Raw genomic sequence first — 22598 nt, 5'->3', positions numbered from 1 at the left:
GTCAAGTATCAGTATTTTTGGTTAGGTGGGGGCAGTCCCTCTGATCCTTCAGACATCTTCCTTGTCCACTAATTGATTCTGCAGATTTAATACCTAATACACACTAAGAAAAATATTCTCCCCTCCCACCCTATGAAATCAAGCCTCAGAAAGATGTCTGATATTCTGAACAACTTGTCCCCCACACCACACCCTTTTGTTTCCAACCTCATATGTCTCTTTATGGTATAGACACCTTGGGTCCACATCCTAAATGTCATCCCACCTCTTACCCTTACCAGACATTAGCCCTTCCTTTCTTTCATTCCAGAATTTGGAAATGAGAATTTCCTCATGGTTTGGGACTTAATTTTTGATCCAGCCTCATCATCCCCTATCATCATTGGCAATTCTCCAACTTCATATTCTAGTCTCTTCAGAATCCCACTTCTGCTTTCACCTCAAGGCCTCTAGCATGGGGTGTAGTCCAATATTCCACTGGGGCTGACTTGCACTGTCTATCTTGGTGACAGGTGGTTTAACTGCAAGTGTTAGTGGGTGGTGTTTGCCTGAAGGGTGAAAACATGACTTTTATTAATAAATGACAAATGCAGACATCATTTTCCTGTTCCTCATCTCCCGACCAGCGCAGACATAATGAACCAATCATGGTATTTTTTCCCTACTGAACCTGAATGTGCTCAGCATGGTTCTCAAGAGACTCCAGGCAGCCATTATCAAACAACTGCAGTTGGCATTTGAGATGAACCTTACCTCCAGTGAGATTCCTTGCCAAATATCCTGTTCTTCTTGCAGATGAATGACACTTCCTGGAGGATGAGGGAATCAAATCAGTCTGTGACCTCGACTTCACTCTCGTGGGACTCTTCAGCCACTCAGGGCCACATCTGGTCCTATTCTCCCTTGTGGTCACTGTACTCACCATGGGCCTTCTGGGTAACGCCATCCTGCTCTTCCTGACCAGCACAGACTCCAGGCTCCACACCCCCATGTGCTTCCTGCTCAGCCAACTCTCCCTGTTGGATGTTGGCTTTCTACTGGTCACCATCCCCAAGATGGCAGTCGACTTCCTGCAGGGAGAGAGTTTCATCTCCTTCCAAGGTTGTGGAGCTCAGATGTTCTTTCTGATGCTGATGGGTGTCTCTGAGGGTGTCATGCTATCCCTCATGTCTTATGACTGCTATGTTGCCGTGTGCCACCCCCTGCATTATCCCTTACTCATGAGATGTCAGGTCTGCCTGCTCATGCTGGGCACCTCCTGGTTGTCAGGTGTACTTGTGGCGTGCATCCAGACTTCCACCATCCTGCACTTCCCCTACTGTGCCTCACGCGTTGTGTACCACTTCTTCTGTGAACTGCCTGCCCTGCTGAAGCTCTCTTGCGCTGACACCTCAGCTTATGAGTTGGCGCTGTCCATCTCCTGGGTGCTGATCTTGCTGCTGCCCCTGTCACTCATAGCCACCTCCTACAGCCAAGTGCTGGGGGCTATTCTCTGAATGCACTCCGCTGAGGTCCGACACAAGGCCTTCACCACCTGCTCCTCGCACATCGCTCTAGTGGGGCTCTTTTATGGGGCAGCCGTGTTCATGTACATGGTGCCAGGTACTTACCACAGCCCACAGCAGGACAACGTGGTCTCCCTCTTCTACAGTCTTGTCTCTCCAACAATCAACCCCCTCATCTATGGCCTAAGAAATCGAGAAGTTCGAATGGCTCTGGTCAAGGTCCCTGGCAGAGCTGGCTTCAGATCAAGGAGATGACCTCAAGGGGGATGCCGGGTTGTCGCAGGGACCCTCCCTTACAGTAGAAACCTCTTTTATTCACAGTACAGGTGAAAGATGTACTATGACCAGCTCCCTTTCTCTTCCCAGGTTCACCTCCTATCTTGTGGATTTATAGAAAGCAAACATAATGACCCCAATCACTTAAACAAAACGAGGGGGGGCGGTTTTTAGTCTTAAACAGTACTAATTTTTTACTAGAAGAATGCCAATCCAAAAGCAGAGATGAACCCCAGCTTCTAGATATTTTGGCCACCTATTAGCGCCCTTCCCTACACTCCATTCTTATACATTTCAGCACAGTGAGCGATGAGTCTTGGATCCAAACCTTGAAATAAAGCAAGAAAAAGGATCCAGAGGCTGTTACTCTGACAGTGATGCTCAGAGAGTCCCTGACCCTGATGGTTCTTAGCTGTGTCTTTGTTTGAGTCATAGTTTTAGATTTTACAGAAGTGGAAGGCTGTCACTCAAGATGACCCTAACTGGTCAGTCCAAGTATGTGTTACTTTTGCTGCCTCAATTATTATAGGGCAGAGATGTAAGATGTTGAAACCCACTCTTAACTGAACGTCAAGGCTGTCTAAGATTAGATACTGCCATTTTTAAACTTCTATAATCATCACAAAGTGGCACAAGAGTTAAGATTACTCAATTAATGATTTCCAGGGAATGATGTATCTTAATTCTTTATCTTTCAGAGATAGTTCTAATGTTTCTTTGGATTAAGAATTAGAGCCATTTCTATCCATATGAAGGCTGAGTTGACATGTCATCCTAAGCATTTTGAATGTCAGGTGCCAATCTTTGTGTGGGAGTATTGTGTGTTGAAGAAAGGGATTGGTGAGTGGGGAGTTTTATTTTTTTATTATTTTATTGAGGTCACATTGGTTTATGCCATTGTGTAATTTCAGTTGTGCATTATTATATATCAGTTTCTGTATAGACTGCATTGTGCTCAACACCAATGGTCTAGATTTTATCTGTCACCATACATATGTGTTTTTTACTCCTTTCTCCCACCCTCCCATCCCTCCTTCCTCTCTGGTAACCACTAATCTTGTCTCTTTATGCAAGCGTTTGTTTATCTTCCACATATGAGTGAAATCATGCAATATTTGTAATTCTCTGTCTAGCTTATTTCAGTTATAATACCCTCAAGTTCCATCCATGTTGTTGCAAATGGGATGATTTTGACTTTTCTATGGCTCAGTAGTATTCCATTGTTTGTGTGTTCCATATATATGTGTGTGTGTGGTATATCTTTATCTTCTTTATCCATTCATCAGTTGGTGGGCACTTGTGTTGTTTCCATGTCCTGGCTATTGTAAATAATGCTGCAGTGAACATAGGGATGTATAAAACTCTTTGTATCATTGATTTCATGTACCCAGTAGTGGGACAGCTGGATCATAAGAAATTTCTATCTTTAATTTTTTGATACATCTCCATTCTGTTTTCCACAGTGGTTGCATCAGTTTGAATTTCCACCAGCAGTGTACGAGGGCTCCCTTTTCTCCACATCCTCTCTAATACTTTAGAATCCCAATGGCATTCTTCAAAGAAATAGATCAAAGAATCTTAAAACTTGTATGGAACAACAAAAGATCACAAATAGCCAAAGCAATCCTGAGAAAAAAAGAACAAAGCTGGAGGCATCACAATTCCTGACTTCAAAATATACTACAAAGCTGTGTAATCAAAACAACATGGTACTGGCAGAAAAGCAGACACACAGATCTAAAGAACAGAATTGAAAGTCCAGAAGTAAAACCACACGTCTATGAACAGCTAATCTTAGACAAAGGAGCCAGGAACATGCAATGGAGAAAGGAAAGTCTCTTGAATAAATCGTGTTGGGAAAACTGAACAGCCACATGCTGTTCACCTTGTTAATTATAACCATTCTGTCAGGGGTGAGGTGATATCTCAGTGTAGTTTTGATTTGCATTTCCCTAATAATTTGTGATGTTTAACATCTTTTCATGTGCCTGTTGGCCATCTGTATATCTTCTTTGGAAAAATGTCTGTTCAGATCCTAAGCCCACTTTTTGATCGAGTTGTTTGTTTTTGTTGTTGAATTGTATGAGTTCTTCTTTTTTTCATTGAGGAAAATTGGCCCTGAGCTAACATCTGTGCCAATCTTCCCCTATTTTGTAGGTGGCCTGATGAGCAGTATGTAGGTCTGTGCCAGGATCTTAACCCGTGAACCCCGGGCCACTGAAGCACAGTGCATGAACTTAATCACTGTGCCCCCAGAATAACCCCTGTATGGGTTCTTTATATATTTTGGAAGTTAACCATCATCAGACATATGATTTGCAAATAACTTATCCCATTTGGTGGGTTGTCTTATCGTTTTGGTCGTGGCTTCCTTTGCCTTGCAGGAGATTTTTAGTCTGATGTAGTCCCATTTGTTCATTTTTTTCTTTTGTTTCCCTTGCCTGAGTAGACACAATATTCAAAAAGATGCTGCTAAAATCCATGTCAAAGAGTGCACTACCTGTAGTTTCCTCCAAGAGTTTTATGGTTTCAGGTCTTACATTCAAGTCTTTAATCTATTTTGAAGTAATTTCTCTGCATGGTGTAAGGTAATGGTCTACTTTCACTCTTTTGCATGTGGCTGTTCAGTTTTCCCAACACGATTTATTCAAGAGACTTTCCTTTCTCCATTGCATGTTCCTGGCTCCTTTGTCTAAGATTAGCTGTTCATAGACGTGTGGTTTTACTTCTGGACTTTCAATTCTGTTCTTTAGATCTGTGTGTCTGCTTTTCTGCCAGTACCATGTTGTTTTGATTACACAGCTTTGTAGTATATTTTGAAGTCAGGAATTGTGATGCCTCCAGCTTTGTTCTTTTTTTCTCAGGATTGCTTTGGCTATTTGTGATCTTTTGTTGTTCCATACAAGTTTTAAGATTCTTTGATCTATTTCTTTGAAGAATGTCATTGGGATTCTGATTGGAATTGCATTGACTCTGTAGATTGTTTTAGGTGCTATGGACATTTTAACTATGTTTGTTATTCCAATCAATGAGCGTGGAATATCTTTCCATTTCTTTACGTCTTCTATTTCTTTCAATAATGTTTTATAATTTGCAGTGTATAGTTCCTCTACCTGCTTGGTTAAGTTTATTCCTAGATATTTTATTCTTTTTGTTGCGCTTGTAAATGGGATTGTATTCTTGATTTCTCTTCCTGTTAGTTCATTATTGGTGTATAGAAATGCAACTGATTTTTGTAAGTTGATTTTGTACCCTGTAACTTTGCTTCAGTTTTTGGTTATTTCTAATAGTTTTCTGGTGGATTGTTTAGGGTTTTTATATATAGAATCATGTCATCAACAAACAGCACGAGTCTTACTTCTTCCTTTCCAATTTGGATACATTTTATATCTTTCCCTTGCTTAATTGCTCTGGCCAAAACCTCCAGTACTATGATGAATAGGAGGGGTGAGAGTGGGCATCTTTGTCATGTTCCTGTTCTCAGAGGGATGACTTTCAGTTTTTCACTGCTAAATATGATATTGGCTATGAGTTTGTCCCATATGACCTTTATTATGTTGAGGTCCTTTCCTTCTATATCCATTTAATAGTTTTTTATCACAAATGGATTCTGGATCTTGTCAAATGCTTTCTCAACATCTATTGAGATGATCATGTGATCTTTATTCCTCAATTTGTTAATGTTGTGTATCATATTGATTGATTTGTGGATGTTGAGCCATCCCTGCATCCCTGAACTAAATCCCACTTGACTGTGGTGTATAATTCTTTTAATGTATTGTTGTATTCAATTTGCCCATATTTGGGGGAGATTTTTGCATCTATGTTCATCAGCGATATTGGCCTGGGAGTTTCCTTCTTTGTTTTGTCCTTGTCTGGTTTTGGCTTCAGGGTAATGTTGGCCTCATAGAATCCATTAGAAAGCATTGCATCTTCTTCAATTTTTTGGAACAGCTTGAGGATAGATATTAAATCTTCTTTGAATATTTGGCAGAACTCTCCAGAGAAGCCATCTGGTCCTGGACTTTCATTTTTTGGGAGGTTTTTGATGACTGTTTCAATCTCTTGTGATTGATCTATTCAGATTATCTTTTTCTTCTTGATTCAGTTTTGAGAGGTTGTATGAGTCTAAGGATTTATCCATTTCTTCTAGGTTATCCAACTTGTTGAAATATAGTTTTTCATAGTATTCTCTTATAATCCTTATTTCTGTGGTATCTGTGTTATTTTCTCCTCTTTATTTTTAAGTTTATTTATTTGAGCCTTCTCTCTTTTTTTCTTAATGAGTCTGGCTAATGGTTTGTCAATTTTGTTCATCTTCTCAAAGAATCAGCTCTCAGATTCATTGATACTTTCTATTGTTTTTTTAGTCTCTACTTCATTTACTTTGCACTAATTTTTGTTATTTCCTTCCTTCTGCTGACTTTGGGCTCAGTTTGTTCTTCAAGCTCTGCTAGCTGTAGTTTAAGATTACTTATTTGAGATTTTTCTTGTTTGTTGAGGTAAGTTTGTATTGCCATAAATTTCCTCTTAGGACTGCCTTGCACATCCCATAGGAGTTGGTATGTTATGCTTTCATTTTCATCTGTCTCCAAGATTTTTTTTATTTCTCCTTTGATTTTGTCATTTATCAAATGTTTCTTCAGTAGTATGTTGTTTCTTCTCTGCATATTTGTGACTTTCCTAGCTTTTTGCTTGTAGTTGATTTCTACTTTCACAGCATAATAGTCAGAAAAGAGGCTTGATGGGATTTCAATCTTCTTAATTTTATTGGCTTGCATTGTTTCCCAACATATGGTCCATCTTTGACAATGTCCCATATGCACTTTAGAAGAATGTATATTCTGCTGTTATGAGATGGAGGGTTCAATAAATCTATTAAGTCCATCTGGTCTAGTATTTCATTTGAGGCCACTTTCCTTGACTTTCTGTCTGGATGATCTATCCATTGATGTAAGTGGGGTGTTGAGGTCTCCTACTACTATTGTGTTGCTATCAATTTCTCCCTTTAGGTCTGTTAATAGTTGCTTTACATGCTTTGCTGCTCCTGTGTTAGGAGCATATGCATTAATAAGTGTTATGTATTCTTGCTGGAATATTCCTTTTATCATTATATAATGCCCATCTTTTTCTCTCATTGTCTTTTTTCTCTTGAAGTCTGCTTTGTGTGATATGAGCATAGCTACACCTGCTTTCTTATGATTGCCATTTGCTTGAAGTATCATCTTCCATCCCTTCACTCTGAGGCTCTGTTTGTCTTTATAGCTGTGTTTCCTGGAGGCAGCATACGGTTGGGCCTTTTTCTTTAATCCATGCAGGCACTGTGTGTCTTTGGATTGGTAAATTCAGTCCATTTGCACTTAGAGTGATTGCTAATATATGAGGGCTTAATCCTGCCATTTTATCTCTTGTTTTCCAATTGTTCTATATTTCCATTGTTTCTTTTCCTTTGTATTTCTGACTACCATTTCAGTTTGGTGGTTTTCTGTGATGGTTTTCTCAATTTTCTCTTTGTTTATGACTTGTTACTCTGCTCTGAGATACTTTATGGCATTCACCATGAGGTTTGTATAAAAGATCTCATAGATGAGATAGTCCATTTTCTGATAGCCTCATCTCTCCATTAGCCTATGCAGGTTCTATGCCTTCCCTCCTGCCCATCTATGTTTTTGTTGTCACAAGTTATTCTATTTTGTGTTGTGAGTTTGTGACTCAGTTGACGTGTTTAAAGGGTTTTTGTTTGTCTGTTTGGCTTTTTTGTTGAGGAAGATTTGCCCTGAGCTAACATGTGTACCAATCTTCCTCTATGTTGTATGTGGGATGTCGCCACAGCATGGCTCGATGAGTGGTGTGTTGGTCCATGCCCAGGATCCAAATCCACAAACCTGGGCCGACAAAGCACAGTGTGTTAACTTAACCACTATGCCAGCAGGCCAGCACCATGAAGTGTTTATAGTTATTTTTCATGCTTTCTTTCCCTTTATCTTTTATGTTATAATTAAGTATTTGCTCTCCTGAAAGAGAGCTACAGTTTTCTGATTTTGTCTATTTATCTTCTTGTGTAAACATTGTAGGCCTTTGCCTTTTTGTTTCAGGTATCATAGCATCCTTGAGTATTTCTTGTAAAGGAGGTCTAGTGGCGATGAACTCCCTCGCCTTTTGTTTATCTGAGAAAGCATTTATTTCTCCACTGTATCTGAAGGATAGTTTCATTGGATAGGGTATTGTTGGCTGAAAGTTTTTCTCTTTCCCTCTTTTGAACGTATCATTTCATTCTCTCCTACCCTCTAAGTTTTCTGCTGAGAAATCAAATGAAAGCCTGATAGGGGTTGCTTTTTGGGTTATTTTCTTCTGCCTTGATGCCCTTAATATTTTTTCTTTCTCATTGACTTTTGACAGTTTAATAGTATATGCCTTGGAGAAGGTCTTTTTGCACTGATGTAATTAGGAGTTCTATTGATTTCATGTACATGTATGTCCAGTTTTTCCCCAGGTTTGGGAAGTTCTCAGGTATTATTTCTTTAAACAAGCTCTCTGCTCTTTTCTCCCACTCTTCTCCCTCTAGGATACCTACAATCTTTATGTTGCTTTTCCTAATTCAGTCTGATGTTTCTCAAAGAAATTCTTCATTTTTAAATCTTACTTCTCTCTCATCCTCCACCTGAAACATTTCTAGATTTCTGTCTTCAACGTCACTAATTCTCTCCTCCATATGATCTACTTATTTTTTGTGCTTTCTACATTATTTTTATCTCATTAACTGTATCCTTCATCTCCAGAATTTCTGTTTGTATTTTTTGTAGAGCTTCAATCTCTTTGGTGAAGTACTCCTTCTGCTCATTAATTTAATTCCTGAGCTCACTGAACTGTCCTTCTGAGTTTTCTTGTAATTTGCTGAGTTTCTTTATGACTGCTATTTTGAATTCTCCATCAGTCAGGTTGTCATCTTCTGTGACTTCAGGTTCTGTTTCTACAGAGCTGTCCTTCTCATTCTGTTCTGCCGTGTTACTGTAGTTCTTCATGATTTTTGATGATCTAGGTTCTGATGATGGCTTTTGATCCTCTGCTGGTGCATTTCTGGTAGTAACCACCTTTTCTTATTTGAGTACAGTTTTGGTTACTTTGGTTCTGGTCACCTGGGTCCCATGGTCCTCCACTGGGTCTCTGCAGGTTCACACACTGCAGTCCCATGCTCCACCTGTGTTGCTGTTCCCGGGATGTCTTGGGGTGCTGGTTGCACCTCTCCCAGAGGTGCTGCATTCACTGGTGTCACTGTCCTTGGCAGGGGGCTGGGGACTCACGAACTTGTGTACAGCTGCTGCTGGTGGTGAAGGTGGTGCCAGGGATGCCACCACTGGGGACAGGGTCACTGGTTCTCCTGTGCTTCTTGTTACTTCTGGTGAGACTCCCCCTGTCATCATTGGGCTGCATTTGCTGTTCCTGCCTCATCTACTCATGGTTGTGTCAGTAGGATGCTCTGCATTTGCACCGGCCAGGCCACAGCCACTCAGCAGAGTGCCTTCACTGAGGCAGGCTAGGCAACCACAGTTGGGTGGCAGGTCCTGCTTGCAGAGGTGGGGCTTCACACGGGCTGAGCCACCACCACTCAGCAGAAAGCACTGAACAGGCTGGGCCACCATGGCACAGTGAGCACACATGCAAAATTTTACTTTTTGTAAATTTTGTAAATTTACATACAATGTTGAGATCAGGCCAAGTGCAACTAAGCACATATGTTACTTTACATAAATATACTATGAAACAATATAAAAAAAGAAAAGTATTTACCTAAAGAAGAAGAAACTGGGCAAACGACATATGGAGGACCAATAATTTTCACTGTGCATATTATGTTTTTATGTGAGTGAATGTATTCCATGTGAAAGCTATTATATTTAAGAATTTAGGCTCCACTGTCAGAGTCTCATCTAGGAATCCTGGAGTGCTTCCCCAGGTGATCTGATGCACCTAGGGCTGACACACACCTTGGAGATCACTTCCTTTGTAGGTTAAGGCAGACCTCTGATGCCAAGCTGACCAAATTCACCCCCACTCCACCACTCACTGAGCGACCTTGAGCAAGTGAGTTAATTGCTATCAGCATTTGCAGTGGGGAGCTGAACTATTGCCTTCTCCCTTCTCAGTGGTCTACCTCTGTTGAAAGGACCAAAAACATCAGTATCTGCAGAGTCCACACATGTTCTATGAAAGGTCTTTGACAACACCCACATCTTACATAAATATCTGTGTATCTATTGCTATAAAAATGAAATTTGTACACGAAAAGTTATTTCATTAAGAACACCACAATCTATAATCCATAGAATATCTCAAGCCATCAATGTGCACGATGGCATGATGAGACTTCTTGCAAAGTGAGGCAAGCTTTTGTTATTTTCAAACATGGTTCCATTTTAAAAAATAAAGAGTGGCTTCACACTTAACATTTAAAGATTTTAAATACCAAGATGATCATTTTTATGTCACGGTAAGATAACGTAATGTCATAGAAAGATGTTCACAATATATTATTATATGAAAAACCCAGATTAACAAATATATATATGTATATCAAATATAAATAACGAATATATATTATATATGTGAGAGAATATCATTTTTTGGTTGAGGTAAAATTCGCATAACATGAAATTCACCATTTTAGCCACTGTAAAGCACACAATTCCGTGCATTTAGGACATTCATGATGCTGTGCAACCACCTCCTTTGTCGAGCTCCAAGACATTTTCCTGACCAAAGACCAGGCCTCATCCCTATCAGCAGGCACTCCCTATTCCCGCACCCTCCAGCCCATGACAAACAGCAATCTGCTTGCTGTCTCTATGGATTTGTCTATTCTGGACATTTCAGGTAAGTGGAATTGTACAATATGTGACCTTTTGTGTCTGGCTCTTTTCACTTAACATCATGCTTTCAATGTTCATCCAAGTTGTAGGATGTGTCGGTGCTTCATTCCTTTTTATGACCAAATAATATTCCTTCATGTGGATGGACCACATTTTGCTTACCATTCATCTGTTAATGAATATTTGGATTATTTCCCAAAAATCAAACTTTTGGCAATTGTGAATAGTGTCACTGTGGACTTTCATGTACAAATTTTGGCTTGAACACCTGTTTTCAATTCTTTGGGGAATATACCTGGGTGTGGGTCATATGGTAATTCTAGGTTAAATTTATAGAGGAACCACCAAACGGTTTTCCCTCATGGCTGCACCATTTTACATTCACACCAGCAGTGTCTGAGGGTCCCAATCACTCCACATCCTCATCCACACTCGTTATTTTCCCTTTTTTATTTTCTTGCCGTCCTAGTGGTTGTGAAGTGGTATCGATTGTGGCCTTGATTGGCATTTCCCTAGTGGCTGTGATGCTGAGTAACTTTTCATGTGCTTGTTACCCAACCAACCAGGCCCTCAATCTGTGGGCTCCTGATAGGCTCTGAGACTTGTACCCTGTACCCCCGGACCCACTGCAGCCTGACAGGAGCCAGTCCAGGGGTGGCTGCTGTCCAGGTGCTGAAGGAAACAGCCTCACTGCCACCCCCTCCACATTCCTCTCGGTATTGCAGACCAGCGTGATCCCCACTTCCTGGAATATCCGGGCTGAAATGAAGTCCGGGTCATGCTTCTCCGGGTAAAAATACCATTTTCACTTCCTAGCTTGAGGCCAGCTTCGCATCGAACGCCCTTGTAATTTCTCAGGTATAACTATGGATATTTTGGACTCACTGAATCTTCTAATCATACTTCTCTTCAACAGCCAGTCGCCACATTCCTCAAAACTTAAATGTAAGCTTCATGACTTTAAAACATTTTAAATTTTAGGATGTGATACAAAAAGAGGGTCAAAAGGGAGGAAAGTAACCCTCACTGAGTGCTGATGCCCACCAGATATTGACCCAGTCATGCTGCACATGCTTGCTTGTTCAGTCTCCACAGCAGTGTGGTAAAGTGCCTACACTTCACAGGAAAGGAACTGAGGCTCAGAGAGAGAAACAATTCTCCACAAGCCACACAGCTGGTAAAGAGCAGACTGAGATTGTGACGTTGGTAGTACAACTCCAGGGTGTGGTTGATCCAGGGTCATTTGACCCTGATGGCATCGAGGTGTTTGCTCCACCCACCCCAAAGAGTAGTCTTGTCCTTGTGACCCAAGATGGAGCTCCAGCCGCCACCTCAATGGTCCATGCAGCAGGAAGGAGGAGAGGGGAAGACTGCACAGAGAGACCATCTCAGCTGTCTCTTCAAGAAGGTTCCCGGAATTACTATGTAGTCTTTGACTTCTCCATATGGGACACGGTACAGTCCTTTAACCAGTCTACCTTCAAGAAAAGCCTTCAGGTATGATTTGTGTTACAGCCAGCCATGCGCATACCTAAAAACTAAGGATTCTAAGAGAGCAAAATGCGTATCCTGATACACAATTAGCAGTCCCCGAACAGGCCATCCTGCTGACTACCAAAACATCCCGTGTGTACCCTTCTTCCTAGACAAGGAACACACTCACAACATCCCAAGGGAGTCAAACCCAAAGTCCACCTGCTGCCTCCATTCAGCCCAGAGTCCAGAGTCTGGGTGATGTGCAGGCCTCCCCTTAACCTGCTGTGGGCTCTTATGGCCTGGAAATCTATATGCTTAAAGGCAACCACCATTCCTACTACATCCAAGAGTGGAGTCATAACTGGACCACGACCACTTAAAATCCCAGTTGAGACTTCTGTTTTCCATGAATGGAAAGCCAGGCTACTTGGATTAAACGTTCAGGTTCCTAAAAACAACTCTCAAAGCTGGATACCTTCTCATTTTCTTAAATGAATAACGACCTGAAAAGACAGCAAAGAATTAGGAAGACACTACTCAAATGAAAACAGAAACCCAGAGATAAAATGAACATTATGTTCATTTTATTACCCTGGAGGCATTTCTCCAGCCAAGAAAATGTGAATCCCTGTTTGGATGTCCTCGTGGTGGAGAGAGAAAAGGCAGAGCCCAGGGAGAGGGCAGGAGGGGAACGCTCCTCACGTTGGTGGAGACCTCACAAAGCTCCACGCTCAGCGTGACAGCAAACCAAAGAGGAGGAGCCTGCAAGTGTCACTTCAGCTTGACTTTAATCTTCCTGGTGGCCTTGGGCACCACGAGCCTTGAACTTCATTTAACTTCATCCTCACCCAGCACAGCTCCTAGGATTCCTCTTACAGAAAGCTGCCTTCTTCAAATTTGACAGATATTATTTCAAATATGGCAGACACTACCCAGGCAGTGGTAACCAGGCACACAAGAACACTGACCCTAGGAGTGAAAACCAGCAAAAACAGCAGACACTGCAACAGGGACAGACAACACAACACACTATAAAGCATCCGGCTTCTCATGTTCAAGTCAAGACAGTAACACAGTAACCACAGATACATAGCGAAGGGTTCTGAGGTGAGGAAAGATTGGGTATATTAGGAGATGGAACCGAAGTCAGAGTGCTCAGAGCACAGGTTCTCCTCCGTGACTCAGAGCCTCAAATGTGCCCCTTACGTCCGTCCTCCACCCTGGCCCCCTCCTGCTCAGACATCTCCCACAGCTCCCTACTGCCCACAGGATGCAGTCCCTCGTTGGTTTCTAGAAGAACTCTCGAGCGGCGTGGGGCCCTGTGGTCAGCGGGAGAGGCAGGCAGGGTGTCGGACTCAGAGACACCGGCCCCGCCTCCACCCACCATGGCCCCTCCCCATCCTCCACAGCCACCACCGCCCCCTGCTGGCTCCCGATAGGCTGGGACAGAGGTGACAGCACAGATTTATTCCTGGGAATCTGCACAGTGAGGTGTGGGGTCGGGGTGGATCCCGGGTCGGGAGGGCGCGGGTCACTGGGGGCCCGCGCTCAGCGGCTCCACCCGCAGCCACAGTCCGCCCTCGGCACGCAGGATCAGCTCCGGCTTCCGGCGCGGCTCCTCCCCAGCCGGCAGGACCCGGAAGCTCAGCAGCGTGAGCGCCAGGACCACCTTCATCTCCGTCATGGCGAACGTCTGCCCGATGCAGTTCCTGCGGCGGGAGTGGGGGCTAGACGGCGCCCGGGACCCTCATCCCCGCACCATCGCGCCGGAACCTGTCCCGGGACCCCCGTGCCTGCCTGCAGGCAGAGAGAAGCCTGGGCCCCCATGAGGGCTTGCACGTCCCCCGAGCCTGGCCCACACTGCAGCTCGAGCTCAGACCAGCAGACAGGGGTCAGGGGCACTGAGCACACCGAGGACCCCAGGCCCCAGACCATTACCCATAACCTCTGGGGCGGGGTGTGGTGGGGGGTGTGGTGGGTGGAGGAAGGAGAGCTGGAACTCTTCCCACCTTCAGTGTTCCCTTTTTTACCCCCCCTCACAGTCATGTTGGGAATCTGTCCCAGACCCCTGCCCCCATCAACACATCCCCACCTCAGATGCCTGCCGCCCTCACCTGGGCCCCGCTGAGAAGGGAATGAAGGCCAGAGGTGACGTCTCCTTGGTGTTTTCTGGGTCAAAGCGAAAGGGATCATAGACCTGGGGGTAAGGCAAAGATAGGACTGCTGGGTGGGGTCTCCCAGGACCTCCAGCCATGGAGAGTCAGACGTGTGTATGATGTGGGGAAGTGATGTCTGATTTTCCAGGTCAGTACCCTGCACCCTCCCCTGGGTCCCCTTAGGGGAGCAGACAAAGATGAGGGTGGGGAGAGGCAGCACCTCAGGGTCTGGCCACACGGATGGGCTGTGGTGGGTCCCGAAAATACTGATGAGGCAGATAACACCTGTGGGAGAGGAGGGGCTGTCAGGAAGAGGTCCCCTCCTGCAGGACGGGCCCCTCTTCTTGCCCAGGATGCTCCTCCCCTTGACGTTGAGGGCACCTTTGGGGATGACCCGGCCATCTGGGAGCACAATGTCCTGGGTGCAACGTCGGGAGATGACAGTGACTGGAGGATGCAACCGCAGACTCTCCTTGATGCACATGGTCAGGAAGGGCAGCTGAGCCAAGTCATCCCTAAGGAAACCCCCCAACAATTATCCAGAGAGCCAAGACAGAGACCCCTCAGCCCTCCTCCTGCCCAGGTAGACCCTCTCTCCCTACAACAAAATGTATCCCAGATGGATCACACATCTCCAAACTCATTAAGTTGTGTACATTAAATATGTACAGCTTTTTGTATGTCAATAAAGTGGTTTGGAAAAAGAGAAAGAGAGAAAAAGCAATATTACACAAGTGCCAGACACGGAAAATTTAGTCAGATATTTGTAGAAGCTCTCTGAGCAAAACACAACACCCAAATGTCAACCATAAGATGATTCACAAATGTGCATAAAATTGAAATATTCTTTATGGCAAAAAAACAAAATCAAGGCAGATAAATGAGTAAGAAATGAAATGAACAGATACAGTCTTTAACTCTTGTTTATCGTGGTACCAAATATACTAGCTAATGCAATTAGACAGGGGAAAAAAAGGAAAGTAACACAATTCAAAATGTGGGGGCAAAGATGTCAATTTTGGTTGAGGGTAATTTTATACTTAGAAAAGACAAGAGAATCCCCTGGAAAAAAATATAAGCATTGAAGTTCCTGTAAGGGGGCTGAATTCTTTTTCTTTAACCCTCTTCTTTTTGTGTGCTGATTTAAATTTTTAATGGCTGATACAGTTAACTGGTTGAAAATTGGAAAACTACAAAACACCGTCCCCATGGCCCAACACCACTCATTACCCTCCTCACAGTTTGCTGAGTTTGTTGCTTTTTATGTACCCTTCCAGAGTTGTTTTTGCATCTTAAAAAAATTATATAATATATACTATCTACACTATATAAAGTATAAAATTATATAGTAATATACTTATATAATAATTATATACTATATATGACACACACTACTCTGTATCATTTTGATTTAAAAGTATAGCAATGTGTTCTTGTCCATCTCCTGAGACTTGTGTCAAAAAAAGAGGCTTCCCTACCCTTGTGCTATAAAATAATTTTTCCACAGTTTCCTCTCGAGCTTTTAAGACTCCTTTATTTTTTATTTGAAATCTTTGATTCATCTAGATGTTATATTCTTATAGGACTAAGAACAGGTTGAATTAACTCTTTTCCAGGTAGCTTCCCAGCTGTTCCAAGAGCTTTTATTAAATGATCTTGATTTTTCCTATTGATATGAGACTCCTTCTTTGGCATTTACTATGTTCATTAAGCACAAAATTTATATGCATAAATTATTAGTTTTTATATGCAGAAACAACAACCAGTTAGAAAAGAAAATTTTAAAAAAGATGATGACAATATTTACATAGAATACCTGGATTAAACTTAGCAAAAACTGTGAAATCTGTATATTCCCAATGAACTTATAAATTTCTCTCAGTCCAAATAGAAGATACTATTCCCCATGGCAACAAAAGTATCTAAGGGTTAATTTAACAAGATATGCATAAAATGTCTATGCAAAAACATTAGACTCTATTAAAAGACTAAAGATTATTTTAATATCCAGAAACAGATATCCTCTCTACACTTTGGGGTGAATATGAAGTAATCTATTTTTCACAAGTCAATCATACATTCCAGTCAACCAGTAGAAAGTATCCAATTCAAATGAAAATCAACCTGACATTTTTAGAAATTTAAACTTACTTTAATAGTTTTTCTATAAGCATAAAAGATCATAAAGAGCTAGGTCAATTTAAAATTGAAAGATTAAAAAAAGGAGGAACAGGGAGAGATTCAGGGACAGTGGCACACCTGGAGGGGGCATGGAAGCTCCGTGCCCTTTCCTCATACCCTGCCCTATGCATCTCTTCCATCTGGCTGTTCCTGACTTATACAATGTCTGATAGACCATTGAGAAATTAAGCATTGGAGGAGAGTGACATCAGCATCATGGCAGAGTGAGTGCTTCCCTTGGCCTCTTCCCTCTAAGATACAACCAAAAGGACATACATACACCAACAGAGGACATATACATGTCACAAAAGACGTCTTGGAGACCCACACAGCCACACGCCTGAAGGTGGTGGTGGGGCTGGATCCTCCAGAGGATGTGGAAGGTGATCCACAGGAGCTCCGTGGAGAGAGACAGGCTGCAGGAGCAGGAAATGTGCAGGTGAAAAGGGCGCCCCCTCCCCACCTGATTCTCCAGCCCCAGAATCGTGTGGAGTACAGCACAGTGAGCACGGAAGTGACAGTGGGGAAAGTGTACAGGTGAGAGAGGTACCCTGCCCCCACCCAGCACTCCAGCCACTATTACACAGTGCACAGAGTGGTGAGTGAGGGAACAGTGGCTGGGAAAAGGGAAAGTGCACAGTCCTGCAATCGTCCAGAGCTCCATACAGAGAGACAAGCAGGGGCCAGAGGAAGTGCTGGGGAGGGAGAGTACTCCTCCTCCTGCCCTGTGCTCCAGATCTGCCATTGATCAGTCACTCAGAGAGAAAAGTAGTCAGTGGCTGGAGATGGGGAGCCCCAAAATACACATGCTGGGCCCAAAATACACAGTGCCTGATCCCCATCCAGTGGTGGTACGTGGCAGCTGCAACCAGATAAGGGCACCATGAAGAAGCAAAACTCCACTCCGTCAAGCAGTATGAGTAGGTTTGTTAAATCTCCAGACCAGAAGGAAAGTGACAAATACGCAGAAGCCAACCCTGAAGGCACAGAAATCCATAACTTAAATGACAAAGAATTCAACACAGCTATCATTAAAAAAATCTCAACAAGTTACAAGAAAACACAGAACAAATTAACAAATTCAGGATCTCCTTCACAAAGGAGATTGAAACCATAAAGAAGAACCAATCAGAATTGTTAGAGATGAAAACCACAGTGGATGAAATAAAGAAAAATCTGGATCCGCTAAACAACAGAGTTGACAATATGGAGGAGCAAATCAGACAGTTAGAGGATAGAACTGTAGAAATGCTTCAGAGGGAGGAGAAGAGAGACCTCAGACTAAAAAGAAATGAAGGAGCTCTCAGAGAAATATCTGACTTAATCAGGAAATGCAACATAAGGGTTACAGGTATTCAAGAGGGGGGGAAGAGAAGGAGAATGGAGTAGAAAGCTTGTTCAAAGAAATAATAGCTGAGAACTTCCCAAATCTCAGGCAGGAGCTGGAAATCGATGTGAAAGAGGCCTTCAGATCTCCTAACATTGTCAATGTAAAAAGACCCACTCCAAGGCATATAGCAGTGAAGCTGGCAAAAGTCAAGGACAAAGAAAATATACTAAGGGCAACAAGGCAGAAGAAAATAACTTACAAAGGAACCCCTATCTGGCTTTCAGTGAGTGTCTCAGCAAAAACCTTGCAGTCTAGGAGAGAGTGGAATGATATATTCAGAATCCGGAAAGACAAAAACTTTCAGCCAAGAATACTCTATCCAGCAAAAATCTCCTTCAGATATGATGGAGAAATAAAAACTTTCCCAGATAAACAAAAGCTAAGGGAGTTCATCACCAAAGGACCCCACCCCCACAAGAAATCCTCAAGAAGTCCCTCATACCTGAAAGGAAAAACAAGAAACCAGGAAAAGAACTAGAAAGCTCTGAGCAAGGAGATGAATAGGTAGGCAATAAACAGAAAATGGCAGCTCTCTATCAGATCAGGTTAGTAAACACTTAACTTTAATATCAAGAATAAAGAAAAGGAAAATACCAAAACAAAAATGATCTCATCATTTTAGCCACAAACTCACAACACAAGATGGAAAAAGATATGACAAAAATAACCTAGAAGGGGAAGAGGAAAGAGGTAGAATCATCTTAGTCTAAGGAAATAAGAGGCTATTATAAAATGGACTATCTCAACTATGGATTTTTTTTACGAACCTAAAGGTAACCACTAAACAAATAATCAGAATAGAGACATATATGATAAACAAGGACAAAACGAAGAAAACCAACAGAGAGAACTAACTAATCAAATTGGTAGTCTGAAATACATGGGACAAGAAACAAAGGAAATGCAGAAGAACTGGGAAATGTGCAATAAGATGGCAATATTAAGCCCTCATACATCAATAATTACTCTAGTCAGAGTAAAATGGGGGGGTGAGCTGACCTGGGACTCTCTCCCCTCCAAACTACAACAAAGGATTGGAAAAAACTGAATTTCAGCTAATAAACCTAATGCCAGACCATCAGAGACCTACAGCACCAAAAAGGCAGAGGACGGAGATGCTGCAGCAGGCCTCGGAGAAGCTGGAACAGGGCAGGAGAGAACATCGCTCCCTCCCCCAGAGACTGGGATCACTGCCACGGGTGCGGGGCCGCACGACGGGGGGATCATCCAGGACTCCCGCCGCCGGTGCAGCGGAAACCCAATGACGGGGGGAAGCTTGCCTGCGCGGGGGACCCCAGCAAACCAGTGCCCCGGCAGTCCGGAGAACAGAGCTGATCCAATCCAGATCTGTGCACGAGAAAAACAGCCCCTCCCCCGGGCAAACCACGCTGGGCGCAGCCATCTTGCCCAAAGGCAGAGTGCTCCCAACGCGTGGCTCTAGACCCCCATCTAGTGGCGACATGCTGTAACTGCAACCGAATTCTACCATCATGAGAAAAAAACGCTCCTCTACCATCCAGCAATTTAGAAAAGCTCCAGACCAGAAGGAAAACAATAAAAACACACAATTAAGTCCTGAGGCTTTGGAAGTAGGTAAACTAAGAGAAAATGAGTTCAGAGTAGTTATAATCAAAAAACTCAATGAGGTAGAGAAAAAGATAGAGAAACAAGCCAACGAGATCTGGAGCTACTTCACAAAAGAGATAGAAACTATAAAGAAGAATCAAACAGAATTACTAGAGATGAAAAACACAATGGACCAGATAAAACAGAATATGGATTCCCTGAATGCCCATGTAGACACCATAGAAGAGCAAATTAGCATAATCGAAGGTAGACAGGCTGAAGGGCTCCAGACAGAGGAAGAAAGAGAACTAAGAATTTAAACAAATGAGGAAAATCTCCAAGAGATAGCGGATTGAATGAGGAGAATGAATTTAAGGATCATAAGAATTCCGAGAACGTGGAAAAGGAAAATGCAGCAGAAAGTGTACTTAATGAAATTATAGAAGAGAACTTCCCAAATCTAGGGATTGAGGGAGAAATGTGTGTAGAGGAAGCTTTCAGATCCCCTATATTTGTCAATGGAAAAAGACCTACTGCAAGGCATATAGTAGTAAAAATGGCAAAAATGAAAGACAAAGAAAGAATACTCAGGGCAGCAAGACAGAAGAGAATAACCTACAAAGGAGCTCCTATCAGACTTTCAGCAGATTTCTCTACAGAATCCTTACAAGCTAGCAGAGAATGGAGTGACATATTCAAAGCTTTAAAAGATCACAATCTTCAGCCAAGAATACTCTATTCAGCGAGAATTTCCTTCAGATGTGAGGGAGAAATTAAATCTTTTCCAGACGAACAAAAGTTAAGGGAATTTGTAACCAAAAATCCTCCACTACAAGAAATCCTCAAGAAGGCTCTCATACCTGAAAAAAAAAAGGGAGAAAGGGGTCACAAACCACAGAGTAGGGAGACAGATAGATAGAACCAGAATAGGATAGCAAATATTCAGCTATAGCATTAGGATAAAGATAAGGAAACTACCAAAGCAAAGACGATCTTATCACTCTAACTGCAAACTCATAACACGAGTTGGAATAAGAAATGAAAATAATAATTTAGGAGGGGAAGAGGAAAGGGACTAAATCAGTCTAGGCCAAGTAAGCAAGAGACCACCAGAGAATGGACTATATTATACATGAGATTCTGAATACAAACTTCAGGGTAGCCACTAAACTAAAAACAGAACAGAGCCAAAAAAAACATAAATAAGGACAAAATCTAAGAAACCCAGCATAAGAAATTGCAGAAGTCAATGGGTAGGCTAAAGCACACAGGACAAGATACAAAGGTAATGCAGGAAATCCAGATAACGAGCAACAGATTGACAGCATTAAGTCCACATGCATCAATAATCACCCTCAATGTGAACGAATTGAACTCTCCAGTAAAAAGACACAGAGTGGCAAAATGGATTAAAGAACAAGACCCAACAATTTGTTGCCTCCAGGAAACACACCTCAGCCCCAAGGACAAACACATGCTCAGAGTGAAGGGGTGGAGGACAATACTTCAAGCTAATAGCAAGAAAAAAAAGGCAGGTGTTGCAATTCTTATATCAGACAAGATGGATTTCAAAATAAGGCAGGAAAAGAGAGACACAGAGGGACAATATATAGTGATCACAGGGACACTTCATCAAGAAGAAATAACGCTTATAAATATCTATGCACCCAACATAGGAGCACCCAGGTTCGTAAAGCAACTATTAACAGACCTAAAGGAAGATGTTAAAAACAACACAATAATAGTAGGGGACCTCAACACTCCACTCGCATCAATGGACACATCATCCAGACAGAAAATCAACAAGGGAATAGTGGAGCTAAACAAAAAACTCAAACAATTGGACTTAATAGACATATATAGATCACTTCATCATAAAACAGCAGAATACACATTCTTCTCAAGTGCACATGGAACATTCTTAAGGATAGACTGTATGTTGGGAAACAAGGCAAGCCTCTAGAAATTTAAAAAATTGAAATAATAACAAGCATCTTCTCTGATCATAATGCTATAAGGCTAGAAATTAATTACAAGAAAAAAGCTGAGAAAGGCACAAAGATGTGGACACTAAATATGCTACTGAACAAGCAATGGATCATTGAAGAAATTAAAGAAGTAATAAAAAAATACATGGAAACAAATGAAAATGATAACATGCCATACCAACTCATATGGGATACAGCAAAAGCTGTATTAAGAGGAAAATTCATTGCAATGCAGGCACATCTTAACAAACAAGAAAAATTCCAAATAAACAATCTTAAACTACACCTAACTGAACCAGAGAAAGAAGAACAAATAAAGCCCAAAGTCAGCAGGAGAGAAATAATAAAAATCAGAGCAGAAATAAATGCTATTGAAATGAAAAAGGCAGTAGAAAGGATCAATGAAACTAAGAGCTGGTTCTTTGAGAAGATAAATAAGATTGACAAACCCCTAGCCAGACTTACAAAGAAAAAAAGGGAGAAAGCTCAAATAAACAAAAGCAGAAATGAAAGAGGAGAGATAACAACAGACTCTGTAGAAATACAACGGATTATAAGAGAATACTACAAAAAACTATATGCCAACAAAATGGATAAGCTAGAGGAAATGGATAAGTTCTTGGACTCCTACAATCTCCCAAAGCTCACTCAAGAAGAAGCAGACAATTTGAACAGACCCATCACAAGGAAAGAGGTTGAAACAGCAATCAAAAACATCCCAAAGAATAAAACCCCAGGACCAGATGGCTTTCCTGGGGAATTCTACCAAACTTTCAGAGAGGATTTAATACCTATCCTTTTCAAGCTATTCCAAAAAATTAGGGAGGATGGAACACTTCCTCACATGTTCTATGAAGCCAACATCACACTGATACCAAAGCCTACAAAGAAACCACGAAAAAAGAGAACTACAGGCCCATATCACTGATGAACATAGACGCAAAATTCTAAACAAGATTTTGGCAACCAGAATTCCACAATTCATCAAAAGGATCATACATCATGATCAGGTGGGATTCATACCAGGGACACAGGGATGTTTCAACATCCACAAATCAATCAACGTGATACACCACATCAACAAAGTGAGGAATAAAAAATCACATGATCATCTCAATAGATGCAGATAAAGCATTTGACAAGATCCAACAGCCATTTATGATAAAAACTCTGAACAAAATGGGCATAGAAGG

At 42.1% G+C, this 22598-nt stretch overlaps 1 protein-coding gene and 1 pseudogene across 4 annotated transcripts in view; one reads left to right on the top strand and one right to left on the bottom strand.

Annotated features, from left to right (window-relative positions):
• Nucleotides 1-816: 816 nt before the first annotated feature.
• On the top strand, nucleotides 817-2815 carry LOC123289126 (olfactory receptor 2Z1-like; annotated as a pseudogene).
• Nucleotides 2816-13576: 10761 nt separating this feature from the next.
• The window catches only part of LOC106831785 (cytochrome P450 4F2-like), a 30432-nt gene continuing 21410 nt past the window's right edge, over nucleotides 13577-22598 (bottom strand). For 3 of the 4 annotated variants that reach the window (XM_070519303.1, XM_070519304.1, XM_070519306.1), the window contains 4 exons: nucleotides 14662-14795; nucleotides 14501-14565; nucleotides 14239-14321; nucleotides 13577-13833 (listed from right to left, as the gene is read on the bottom strand). In XM_070519303.1, the coding sequence (XP_070375404.1) occupies nucleotides 13656-13833; nucleotides 14239-14321; nucleotides 14501-14565; nucleotides 14662-14795 (460 nt within the window). In that variant the 3' untranslated portion in view covers nucleotides 13577-13655. Of the gene's footprint in view, nucleotides 13834-14238; nucleotides 14322-14500; nucleotides 14566-14661; nucleotides 14796-16589; nucleotides 16878-22598 lie in introns of those variants that run through there. The other variant, XM_070519305.1, reaches the window with a different exon arrangement.

This window comes from Equus asinus, chromosome 10 (assembly GCF_041296235.1).
Source record: "Equus asinus isolate D_3611 breed Donkey chromosome 10, EquAss-T2T_v2, whole genome shotgun sequence".
NCBI lineage: Eukaryota > Metazoa > Chordata > Mammalia > Perissodactyla > Equidae > Equus > Equus asinus.
The sequence above is the reverse complement of the archived record's forward strand: the minus strand, read 5'-3'. Positions and strand labels throughout refer to the sequence as shown.